The 12,649-nt window shown below is 41.4% G+C and overlaps 2 protein-coding genes across 4 annotated transcripts; both read right to left on the minus strand.

The window, feature by feature from the left end:
- Window positions 1–321: 321 nt before the first annotated feature.
- Window positions 322–5,115, minus strand: LOC308121824 (uncharacterized protein). Its single transcript, XM_080483350.1, has 5 exons — window positions 4,542–5,115; window positions 4,125–4,227; window positions 3,927–4,011; window positions 3,629–3,842; window positions 322–2,215 (listed from the first exon to the last, which is right to left on the minus strand). The coding sequence occupies exons 1-5, from the start codon at window positions 4,821–4,823 to the stop codon at window positions 893–895; spliced, it is 2,007 nt and encodes a 668-aa protein (XP_080339476.1). The 5' UTR covers window positions 4,824–5,115; the 3' UTR covers window positions 322–892.
- Window positions 5,116–7,629: 2,514 nt separating this feature from the next.
- On the minus strand, window positions 7,630–10,382 carry LOC308123778 (uncharacterized protein). 3 transcript variants are annotated; one of them, XM_080486443.1, is made up of 3 exons: window positions 9,406–10,359; window positions 8,152–8,346; window positions 7,630–8,006 (listed from the first exon to the last, which is right to left on the minus strand). In XM_080486443.1, exons 1-3 carry the CDS (start codon window positions 10,079–10,081, stop codon window positions 7,729–7,731), a joined length of 1,149 nt encoding a protein of 382 aa, XP_080342569.1. In that variant the 5' UTR covers window positions 10,082–10,359; the 3' UTR covers window positions 7,630–7,728. The 3 variants fall into 3 exon arrangements, 2 of the variants coding, with proteins under 2 accessions (XP_080342569.1, XP_080342570.1); XM_080486444.1 differs by having other exon boundaries at window positions 7,636–8,006; window positions 9,561–10,382; XR_013936252.1 differs by having other exon boundaries at window positions 7,640–8,006; window positions 9,419–10,374.
- Between the last annotated feature and the right edge of the window lie 2,267 nt (window positions 10,383–12,649).

Consider the following 12,649-nt stretch of genomic DNA (forward strand, 5'->3'; position numbering starts at 1 on the left):
AAGGTAATCCCACGCAGTCGATTGTCCCTATTTTGTCTGTTTGTACAACCAAAAGCAGAACAGTGATGCGGTATCGTTGAGAGAGAACTGCCATTGGTTAGAAATTTCTCACATTAAACTCTGGAATTTTGACACTGGTGTAAACTGTGAACAAAAATGGCAAACTGAATGCTTTTGTGTCAATATGTGTTAGAACTCTTTAACAGTCGATATAACAATGCTTTGTGTTATATTAAATGGTATGTAGATTTCACTTATATAATAATTCTCCACTGTTTCAGCAGTCCCCAAAAGCACTTTGCATTGTTCAACACAGTCAGTTATTAAATAATTTATTCATGGATTTCACTTTTCCACCACTCAAGCAGTATCCGAAGTGCTTTACACTGTTGATCACATTCACCCATTCACACAGAATGGAGGCAGCTGCCATGCAAACTCATCATCAAATCCATTCAGTTTGGGTCTTGCTCAAGGACACTTCAACACGTGGCCACAGCCACCCAAACGTTGAGCACAGACGCCAGCATTCTGTCGAGGATAAAAACCTGCGGTTCACGTGATTTGTTTTGGGTTCAGACTGTCATTGCTTGCACTAAAATAATCATTGTACCAGTGCTTGTTTTGAGTGAATCTGCTGATAGCAAACGCAGTATGAAAGATGTGGCCCTTTAACAGAAATATAATCTCAGATTGAGCATATGGCTGTACTGTGGAAAGAAAATATTTGTTAGAGCAGTGAGCAGGATTAGTCATTCACAGCGGTAAAGAAACATCACTTCAAGGATAAGGCCACATTTTTACCCACTCAGATGCAGCACCTTATAAGAAATAGTCCTACTCTGTGCGACACAAGACTTCAAATCGATAACATTTCTATATCACTTTTACTTTAAGTATTTTCAGTGACCTCATTCTTTCTTTTCCCTCCCCTCTGCCTCTTTGAGCCGTTATGCGTTTGCCAGAGGTTGCGTTTTGTTTTCTTAATTTCTGCTCGGTCAAAATCAGAGTCACAGTCTGAAGTGTTTGTTCTTCCTCTGGATCTCCTCACACCTGCCGTTACCTCCTCGCTCCTCTCGTCTTCCTCCTCCTCCAATGAGTCAAAGGATGCGTCACTTTCAAGCAGCTCTTCCTCACCTTTATCACTGTAACATTTATTCTTTGACTTCCGTGTTTTGACTTGGGCAGTATTCTTTTTTGAACTTCGCACTTCCTCTGCTGTGTTCGTGTTAGCCCTCCCTAAGGATCTGAGCAAGCTTCTTCTCTTCCGAGATCCATATATTGTCTCAGTCTGCACCTCCTGTTCTGTCTCATGCCCCCGATTACCAAACCCCGAGTCCACCTCTGTCCTGTTTTTATCACCCCGAGCGTCACCCGTGTCACTTTCCCTTGCCTTCAAGACCCTTTTCTTCCGTTTAGGCGCCGGGCTTGACGAGTGGTAGCCTTTGAGGTGACTCTTCAAGCTCACGTTATGATTGAAGCTTTTGTCGCAGTGCTCACACTTGTACGGCCTCTCCCCCGTGTGCAGGCGCATGTGGGACTTTAGGTGGCTCGCCTGGTTGAAGCCACGCTGGCACTCGGGACACTTGAATGGCTTTTCCCCGGTATGCACGACCAAATGTCTCTGGAGGGAACAGCCTCGCGCGAACTGGATTCCACAGATGTGACATTTTAACTGAATGGGGCCTCTGTGCTCTTCCAGGTGGTCCGCACGCTGCCTACTTGTGGCAAACCTCTTTGAGCAGTCGGGACATTTGTAAGGCTTTCCTTGAGTTAGGTGGATCTGCTCGTGTGCTACTTTGTCCACCTTCGTCTTGAATGTGACGTGGCAGTATTTGCAGTGATGCTCATAGTTCACGTCGTGGATTCGGCTGTGGCAGTTCAGGGAAACCTCGCTGACACACCTCTTGCCGCAGATGTTGCAGGAAAAAGGCTTGGCTTTGTGCTCACAGGTGTGATTGTGTCGCCTGTGAAAGAATTTCCCGCAATCCGAGCAGAGTTGGCTGTGTTTGTGCTGAGGAACATCGTGTCCACTGTTTTCGTTTGTACTCTCGTTTTCGTTTCCCACCGGATGCCAGTCGCCGTCGGATGAGTCGGCATCACCGGGGCCACTCGGCTCTTCTGTTTCTTTCAAGGACTCGCTCTCCTCGTCCATGACTGCAACGATCTCACTGACGCCTGTGTTGCTGCTGTTGGTGTGATCTGGTGAAACACTCTGTGAAGAATGAAAACAAAAACAGAAAAAAACATGGTGAAATTAAACACCAATATTTGTGTCCTAATTCACCTGAACTTCCATGGTGCTACTTCCCTGAAGGGTCGGTGTACTCCTGTGGTCTACAACTTCCTCTTCCTGCTGTATTATTTCCAAAACCAGCAGGAGCAAAACGATTCCTTCCTTCATGGTGACTCAAGCTTCTTCAACAACACTCAAATAAATGTATTTTATCATCTAGGTTGGATGTCAGACTTCCCGTCTCTTCATAATAAAAGATATCACTGTCAACATCATTACTTTGAGATTCTATTGAATATGACTTTATTTGCATTTATTTATTTCAACTACCTTATAACATATTTTTTATATTTGCCTCAATATTAGGTTTGAAAAGTTTTTGTTTTAGTGAAAAACATGTTACATCATTTTAATATCCTGTCATGTTCATCTGTTCCTCACATCCCACTTCATGCTTCACTTATCAAATCCTCTGTACATCTAATAGAAGTGACAGAAGCAAGCCAACAAATGCTTTAAAAAGAAAAACGCTCAAGGAAAAAAACTGCAAACTTAAAATACCAAAAGACCTTTGTTGGGGGGGCTTTCTTCACTCCACAATGAAATATGGAAGCAGAAATGAGGCAGTACGTTTTTGCCTCCAGGGCCAAAGTGGAATCTATTCCTTGTACCCTTTCCCTACATTTGTGCTTAAATGAGGCATTAAGTGCTTTTTAAAACCAGCTGGTGTAAAGGAGCAGTGGGTCTGTAGTCCTTCATCACTGTCTCTACATCAACAGACTTCATGGGAATATTCCTCAAAAGTGCAGCATCTGTTTAATGTGGAATCATGAAAAACAAAACAAAAAATCAATAGCAGTTTAAATTAAACTGAAAAGTTGTGCAAACAAAAATTAAATTAAAACTAAAGTAAAAGATTTTGGCCATGATGCATGAACAAAGATAGATAACATGGTATGATATATTCTTGCTGTCACCGCAACATACTGAAAACATAGTCATCACTTTATTGTAACCACATCAGCCACGTCTGTGCCTCCATCATGTCTAAAGAGGTGAATGTAGAAACAAACATTGTATTTGTTAAGTGATCAATAACTGGTGATCTGTCCAGGACGGACCCTCCCTTCACCCAATGTCATTTGGAATCTGCTGCATCACCAGAAACCCAAAGTAAGAAAGAGTTATAGACGTGTAGATACAATGGAAAGGAAACAGACGACTGTCGTAGTGAATGCAACAGATTTAGATTTTTCTTTCGTTTTTATGCTACAGAAAAGTGAGTGGTCCTAAGATCTGTCACAGCTGAGACTGTGACTCTACATGTAACGTAAAAATCAACTCCCACCTTCCCCCTCGATTTTTGAATAAATTTATAGAACGTTATTCTACCTGATGAGCAGCTGAGATGTGATCATTAAGCTGACTGTGCCACTGGTTCTTGTAGTCACACTGGAGGCACTGCTGGTTCAAGACGATGATCACGCCATCGACGACCCTTTCAACCTTTATTTTTGAACCGCAGCTTGGACACTTGCTGCTAAACAACTGGAGGAGTTGGTTTTCATTCACGATGTATTCGCCTTTCATCCGAAGAAGTGTTACTCTGAAAAGTGTCAAATAAACGCAGTAAAATCACAGTTTTAATAATGCAAACAATCACAGGGAGCTGACTGTAAATGTCACTTACTTTTCTTTGATCATCTCAATGTTCACAATTTTCTGTAACATCTGACCATAGTCAGATATGTGGTCCAGCTCTGTACTTTCTGGAACTGCAGTGAAATCAAGTACATCATCAACATGAGCTGAACATATTTGAGCAAATGATAACTTGATTTTTTTTATTTTTTTTGTGATTTGAAGAAAACAAAGCAAAACTTCTTACCAATGGCATTGTCATTTGATTCTGACTTTGACTGTGAACTGCCACTGTCACAGGTTTCTGGTTGTTCACAGTGAGAAGCAGGTTCAGTGGCTTCCTGAGACTCCTGTGCAAAGCATCAAAACAGCCTTTAAATCCAGGAAAACACAACACTGTTGCTTGCCTAACATATATCTTGTTTTGTTTAAATTATTCATCCAATTAGAAAATAAACACACACAGCATCCAAGCAGTCAAGATCAAGACTTTGACATTGTGGTCTTGAGACCCCTCTCGAGTACTACAATACTAAGACAGACAGATATAATAGATATAGACAGATTTTTCCTCAAATAAAATCACAGTAAAATCTTCAGCAACAAATCACAGCCTTTGAATTTCACTAAACTATAAGAGGCAACAAGTTTATATCCGCCTCACCTGATGCACCTCAGGTCCATCTGCCTCTGGTTTAGGACTGAGTGATGGGACAGCTCCAGACTTCAGCTGTGCCGGCCCAGTCTCTGTGGTGATGTTTTCAAAACAGTCCTCTTTGAAATGTTCACAGCAGATACTGATCTCAGTCCAGGAGGACTCTTTCAGACGCTGCCCGTTGACTTCTAACACAAACTGGACCCACTCCAGTCTCTTCTCCGGTTCTTCCGGTAGTTTGAACCGCTTGGCACTGCGACGAAACGAATCACATCCTACTACCGAGCACATGCCGGATCAGACCTGGGTCCCTCCTTCTGACTTAGATTGATTTAAAACCTCACAGTGGCTTCCTGAAATCTGACAACATAGAATATACATGCAGCTCGTGCATCCTTTTCGGGCTCTCTTTTTAGAGAGAAACTAAGTGGAATCAAATCTGTTGGATTTCTGGGAAACAATTTTAAGAAGCCTCGGGAATGCGTGAAATTATTTTAGCGTAATACTGACACAATTTAACATTTGTTCCTTGAGACAAATGGGAGGTCCGTGATGACGTGGGAGCACAACAACTACGTCATCTACGTGCGCCAGGACAACAATGGAGAACAGGAGTGCTCAGAGCTTTGTAATAGCAGGCTTTAAAACTTTATAAATAAGAATAAACGCCACAGACAGTGTTTCTAGAAGAATGAGAATATGACAAAAGAGGACACCATCCAAACGACATCTGGTTGAACTGGTCATTGAAGAAATTAATGCCAAAACGAGGAAGACCTGTGAAATCAGAAAACTTTATTGTCATTACCATAAAACAGCGAAACCTTGTCGGTTGAAATCAGACTTCTTCTAGCAGCAGATGAATAGGAAGAAGATAAAATTTGGTATAAAAGTGAACGTGTATATTTCCATAACACAAGAAAGTAGTGTTATAAACTTTAACATAATGAATGACTTTACTGTCATTAGATGTCATATACAGACTAGTATAATGAAATTACAGGCGCTGCTCTCTTTGTGCATCAATACAAAGTGTAAAAGGTAGAGAAATTGTTCACATGATCTAAGTATGTAAATACAAAGTGTAAAAATGTAGACAGATTGTATGCATAGGACAAATTGTAAGGTCACATGAAACAGGATTGCGTGTGATGGAGATATTAAAACGCCAATGTCAAGGTCACCAGTTATTTAATTGTAAGGAGAACTTATCTATATCTACAGTCCTGTCTCAGTATTCACAACACAAAACTAGATTTATCATTCTGGTCATATTGAAACCTGTACCTTTTTTGTTTGCTTCGCATTTCCTAATTTCAGTTTTCTTCCTTAAATGACTAATTGTCTGCAACAGACCTTAAACTTTTATACATTCATGCAAGGTCATGGCACTAGACTTTAGCCTTTATTTATTTGTTTCCTAATATATATCTCTGTGAACACTGCAAATACTACTTTCTTTCTTTTAAAGGTTGTGTGACACTGTTTTATTGTCTTTACAGTATGCATATATCTATTTCTATGTTTATCTTTGGGCTTTTTGGTCATAAAGGTTGCAGAACCTTGCTCTCTTGTGACCGATGCCTTGGTGAACATTGTGTCTGACATTTATGCATTATTACCTCTCAATTGTTATTGTTTGAATTGACCAAACTGTGTCCATCCGCCCAAAATCTACCCCAGCAGAAGCCCAAAAATTGCCGAAAATGATACATAAAATAATAGCATGTAATACATTTAAATATAAAACCAAATTTCCCCATGTGGGATTAATAAAGTCTGATCTAATCTATAAGCAGTTTTACATCATGATCGGATGCAAATCTGTTCTGTACATTGATGTGCAAATATTTATTTTGCTTAGACGAGCTGTAGCACAAAGATAGTATAACAAACTGCACTGTACCTCTTTAATCCTCAGATCAAACGGCTGCTGGTGACAATAATAGGGAGACAAATGCAGCTGCAATTCAAGGTTATGCAAACTACCACAAAACAAATACTTTGTGTATCTGGGGCACGCCCAACCTTGCTTTTAAAAGTCTGATTCGCTCTGCTGTTCCTCATTTGATCTTAAACTCACCACATGTATCAATTCCTTGCAGCAAGTAAAAGTTAAACTACATCGTTTACTCTGTTGTTTCTGTTCCTTTTTTGTCTGCACAGATTCTCCTGACATAAATACGTACGTACACACACACACACACACACACACACACGCACACACACACACACACACACACACACACACACATACATACATACATACATACACACATACATACATACATACATACATACATAGTCAGGTAATCTTAACTTTTTCACCCGTCACTTGTCCAGAGTAAAGTGACCTGTAATCGGGATGAACAGCCTTATAGTTTTGTGTTCCTGTAAAAACATTGAATAAATGATTTTAAACAACTACCTGACTAATATTATTAGTTACATTATTCAAAATGAGTTTTGACTCTTATTATAGCATGATTATTAGTTTGTTGCTTTCTTTACATAGTCACATCTTTACTGGATGTCAGTTTGATGTAATTTATTTATTTCACTTGTGATATTAAGTCATTTTCTTCAACAGTTGTGTTGCTAGAAAGTTGACAATTACCAGTTACACCTGCCTCTGTGGTGCTGAATTCAAACCTGGTGACACACTTTCATAGGATCGAAATGACGTGAGTCATCATAGGCTGTGTACATGAGTATTACACAACTTAGTAGTGTTGGTTTATCAATCTCCATCTTAAAAACTGTTGTTAATCTGTTCAAGAGATGCTGTTGCTAGAACTCGAGTAGCAAATGCAGATAAATGTGTTTTGGTTTTAAAAGTGATTCAGAGAATGTATTGGTTTTAAATATGACTGTCATTCCCATTTTAATGCACCATCAGAACATGTGATTTTTAAGTGGAAGGGATGGGATTAACTGTATTGTCTGCTTTGTGCGAGATATTAATAAACCAATGACCTTCAGAGAAAACAGGCTGGGAGATTATGGATGAACACATTGACAAACTAAGACACTTAGCCTTTTTCTATTTTACATGTCTCCCAGCCTTTTTTGACTCAAATATACTCAACTGAGAAGTAATTTATATTGTGTGTGCATATCTTTATTTTTAAACAAAATTATATACATGTATCTCACTTTTTTTTTTTTGTACAGAAGAACTGCAAAAAGAAAGCTGTCAGTCCAAAGTAGGGTGTGTCGGTTGCTGTGTTGCGTCTGTCAATCTAAGGAGCAACATGCCGAGCAATTTATGAAATGTGTCCTGTCTGCGTCTTTCTTCAGCTGCCTCTGCCCGTTGTCGCTCACGCTCTTCGGCTTCTCTGGCATTCTGCTCCCTGAGCATCGCGAGCAGTTGGTTCATGGTTTTCTGGCTGTCCCGGCGGTCCTCCTCATCTTTTTGTAGCAGTTGCTTCACCAAACGCTGCAGGCCTGACTCCTCCCTCTTTCTCTTGCGCGCTAACAAAAATAGGATGGGGAGTAGCTGATGTCATTTCCAGTTGTGTTTTCGGTTACACGATGTTCAGCAAACAGACATAAACGCATGACATGACACACTAAACTTTGATCCAAATGTACAGCTGTTCAGTAGATTTGCTCCCACCTGGTCTTGGTAATGGAGAGCTGCGTTGGCTCGTGTAGCTGGTTGATGGCTTGAAGCTGCTGGTCGAAGGGCAAGGGGGAGATGTGCAGGTCGACGGAGGGCACGGAGAGCTGGGAGTCGAGCAATCTGTGGACATGCTGCTGGCTGAACGTGCTTCGTTTAAAAACCCATCCTCTGACCCATCTGGTGCAGTCACTATAAAAAAGAAAAAAAAACACATTTGATTTCATTGAAAATCTGAAATTAATCAATAAAAATCACTGTGTCAAACACAGCATTTAATTATTATTACAAAATTATTATTAAATGGTTCTGAAATGACTGCAGAAGGAGCTACAAAATCATGTCGTCTTATCTTGTCAGTGTACTGAAAATGTACAGATGGAGACAGGAATTTGTCTTTTTTTTTTTTTTACAAATTGCGTTGCCAAACTTTTCTATTTTCTTAGTAAGTAAAACTTGCAAAAGCAAAATAGCACCATAGTAGAAACTTACAAATGAGGACTGATGTCAAATGTACCATAAACTAACTAACTAAATTATTCAATCCACTTGGAGAAATTCTTCGGTATGCATGTACCAAACATATTTTCACAATTCAGAGCTGATGGGGTCAAGGGTTTTGCTCGGGGACTCACAATGGTGTCCTGTCCACTGTAGGATTTGAACCTGTGAACTTCTGATCTCAAGTCTGCTTCTCTAGCCTTTAGGAGACCACTGCCCCATACCAATCCTTGAGTTTGAGTTTCAAAAATTTGCTCGATAAAGTAAACCTGAATTGAACTTGTAACACGGATCTATTGCTTCTTCTACGTGGCAGCAATAGGTCAGTGTTTGACTTTTTTTATTTTAATAGATTTATATCCCCCTGTAATATACAAAGCAAAAAATTTTTTTAATCCTATGGCAATTTTAGAGTCACAAATTAAGCTCGAATGGAGAACATGCAAACTCTGTAATAGTTGCAGTGATATGAGAGTGCTTAACCACTTCACCACTCTTAAAAAGACTGATAATGATGAAACATACTCTGGTAACATCTGAAATGTTGAAGTTGAGTATGAAACACCTGCATTAAAACAAGTAAATCAAACAACAAATGCCTGCAGCCCAAGTTAGGTGGACTGCATCTCTCTCTCTCTCTCTCTCTCTCTCTCTCTCTCTCTCTCTCTCTGTGTTCTTGCAGCACCTGCCCAGCAGGGGGTCTGTGCACAACTCTTCATGTTGACCCAGAGTTTGATCTGGTTTACAGACCCTCTGTCTTTACTGTGTCTGTAGCCGAGCCGCGGCCTCCTGCCTCGGGGATTCCCACCGGCCCGGCTGCCGCTGCCGCCGCCGTCGCGGCGTCTTCCGCGAGGTTGCCCGCGTACTCCGGCCTGTGTCCGAGGATGGCGTCCATCTTCTCGTACCATTTGTTGGTCTTCCTCTCGTAGCCGCTCCGGATGTTCTGGTCCTTCACCTTCTTGTAGTCCTGCTTGAGCTTCTTGATCTTCTCCCGGCACTGCTTGGCCGTGCGGTGGACGCCGCGCACGGCCAGCTGCTCCGAGATGGTGGCGTACACCTTTAGGTTCCTCCTGGCGCAGTCCCGCTGGCTCTCCCTGCAGCCGTACAGGTTGAGCAGATCGCGGACCTCGCCGTCGGTCCACTTCTCGGTGCTGCCCTCCATCTGGGACGGCACGGCGCCGGACTTTAGCCGCAGCTCCCCGGCGTCGGAGTCGGCGGCCGCGGCGGCGGCGGCGGGGCTCTCCAGGCAGTCCTCGGCGAAGTGCTCCCCGCAGATGCTGATCTCAGTCCAGGACGACTCCTTCAGTCGCTGCCCGTTCACCTCCAGCACGAACTGGACCCACTCCAGCCTCCTCTCCGGGTCCTCCGGGAGCCTGAAACGCTCGACGCCGCGACGCCAGGAGTCACACCCGACCACCGAGCACATCCCGGATCAAACCTCTCCTGACCCCCCCTGGTCTCCTCCTGCGCTCCGGTCCGTGATGATGAACCAGACTCCACCCGGACCGGCAGCATGAAATAAAACAAGCAGCTCCCGGGGGGGACGAAGCTCCATCAACCAACCGGGCTCCTGGGTGGGACAACTCCAGGAACAACACCCGCGTGGGATGTCTCAGGAATATCCATTAAAGAAATGCTGATAAAGTGTTGAGAAACAGAAATCCCCTTTTAACCGCTCCAACAGTCGCTGGTTTCTGCTTTAGTAAACATGGAAGCTGCAGGGACTCGGGTCTACGGCCGGGGAGGCTTGATTTACTGTCAGGCGTGCACCGGTTGCTCACAAACTCTCAAACTAAACCTTCAAATCATGGGTAGAACCAACTTCTCTTCGCTTTTTACTGACAGAGACATGTGTATATAGTTGTATATATATTTATCTGATTATCTACTGAGTCTATTCTCTTGCGCCACACTGTTTGTACAATGTTGTTTTGACCGAATTTGCCTAATTTTGATGTATATAGTCTGATCTAATCTCATCTCAAGTTTTAAAACTTCTCTGAATCGTCTGCATTTTTACAAATGAAATGCTTGTGTCTTGACTCACGTTCGATCTGCTCTGAATTTAGAACTGTCACGTTTTACTGATACTCCAATACTAAATTGAATGGCCATAAAATGCCATTGGTTGTCAATACTACAGTATTAAAACTGTTGCACATAATATCTAACAATACCATTTGATGGATAAATTGCACCAAATTATCAACCTAAAAACAAAACAAACAAAAAAAACTTCAAAAGGTAAAAAAAAAAAACAGGTATTATTGATCATTCCAATCAGATTTGTTGCTTTGCACTCCACAATTATTTCAAGTTTTGAACTCTAATAACAACGTGTAAGACACTTCACCGAGCCCCCAAAATGTCCAGGTTCATCGTTCTTCATATAACCTAATAACAGTAGTTGGAATCCCCTTTTACCCTCATTTGCCTCAAACTCCCATGAAGCAGAAGTCCTGTAATGCAGCATGTGTAATTACCTTTCCGTGTAATCACCACCTGTTCGAGATATGGAGGGAGAAGTGGTGGGTAAACAGAAACGCTTCACACCTCCTTAGGTAATAAGTAACTACAAGGAGTCAGAAAACAATACAACCTCTTCACTTAAGAGCAACACATTCACAATTACCTATAGGCACCTTTTGTGGCACTTTTAACACACGTCCACACCTTTATTTTCACAATCATACAAAACATGTTCAATGTCTTTTAACCTCAAGATGCTTTAATTGACTTTTCGTTAGGTTTCAGTCAGGAGAATTTAGAAAATAGGCGTGAAAACAACAGAGTCAGAGATCTAGTTTAAGTCTCAACTTGCACTGCGACAATGGACTGATACATACATGTACAGCAGTGAGTACAGTGTCAGCTGAGGAACAGCAGAGTGAATACAAGAGCTGGGTGTTCAGAAGTAGTTCTCATAACCTTGAGTTGCAACTGCTTTTGCCTCCCTATTATTCTCGCCAGCAGATGTTTCAGTGTTCAGATTAGAGAGGGTGAGGTCATATTTTCACACCTTTAAAAAGAATGGATATCTTTGAAAAGCCTTTCTAATCCAGTTGTCTCATCCTGTATGTACACTGCATGATACTACTGTCCTCCAGAAACTATCAATACCAGTTCTATTATACGTATTTAGTTTATCAGTGTGTTTATAGTGTGGTACACACACACACACACACACACACACACTCTAATACTTGTACATTGCAGAACTTGTTTACTTTTACTCAAGAAGTTCTACTTTCACCAAAGTCAAGTATTTATGCTTCTGCTTTATTGTATATGAGTGTTTGTGCCACCTCCGCCTCTCAGTATAAAACAACAACAAGACAGTGTAAACTTTATACCTCTGCAATAACTCCACACTCAACCAGCTGAAGCTGAAAAAAAACAATGCATACAGTAGGCGGAGGTGGGCGGGGATTCCCGAGACGGTGCGAATGTTTTGGTGAAGGGCGTACACCGGAGAGAAGGAGATTCATCCTAGGATGTCAACCAAACAAGAGTTATCATTATCATTTCTGATTTATGTTCTTGTTAAATCCATGTTATTGCTATTAGCACTGATACTGTAAATGGGAAAAAAAATCTACTGTGAAGGATTTTTAATGTAATCTTAAAATTTTGCTTTAACAAGGGTTAAAATAATGGTGTGGAGCAGATGTATCCATCCACCCATCCATCCATTGTTATTCATCATTAAAAAAAATTAAGTTCAAATGTGATTGTCATAATTTCAGTGACGCCAGAGTGAAAGCTGTAAAGGTGAATGCTGAACACTGCAAAGAATTGTTTTTGACATGTTACTTTCTTTTGCACAAGGAGACATCAGTAAAGAGGTAGCATAATGCTAATGACCTTGTATTGATGATAATGATGATTTTATTGTCATTATACATTTTCAGTACAACGAAATTACGTCAAGCACAGATGAAAAGAGGACAACACTGGGAGAGGGAGGAGAAAAAAGAAGTCACATTGCAGACAG

This window comes from Lipophrys pholis (assembly GCF_963383615.2).
Source record: "Lipophrys pholis genome assembly, chromosome: 1".
Lineage (NCBI taxonomy): Eukaryota > Metazoa > Chordata > Actinopteri > Blenniiformes > Blenniidae > Lipophrys > Lipophrys pholis.

Bases quoted from the DNA above. Each gene is read 5' to 3' on its own strand.
- LOC308121824 (XM_080483350.1), bottom strand. From the start codon at position 4,823: ATGTGCTCGGTAGTAGGATGTGATTCGTTTCGTCGCAGTGCCAAGCGG. The intron at 4,228-4,541 runs GTGAGGCGGATA...TGCTTTGCACAG, and splicing joins ATGGACCTGAGGTGCATCAG to GAGTCTCAGGAAGCCACTGA. The intron at 2,216-3,628 runs GTAGAATAACGT...CATTCTTCACAG, and splicing joins ACATCTCAGCTGCTCATCAG to AGTGTTTCACCAGATCACAC.
- LOC308123778 (XM_080486443.1), bottom strand. From the start codon at position 10,081: ATGTGCTCGGTGGTCGGGTGTGACTCCTGGCGTCGCGGCGTCGAGCGT. The intron at 8,347-9,405 runs GTCTGTAAACCA...TCTTTTTTATAG, and splicing joins AGACACAGTAAAGACAGAGG to TGACTGCACCAGATGGGTCA. The intron at 8,007-8,151 runs GTGGGAGCAAAT...TATTTTTGTTAG, and splicing joins CTCTCCATTACCAAGACCAG to CGCGCAAGAGAAAGAGGGAG.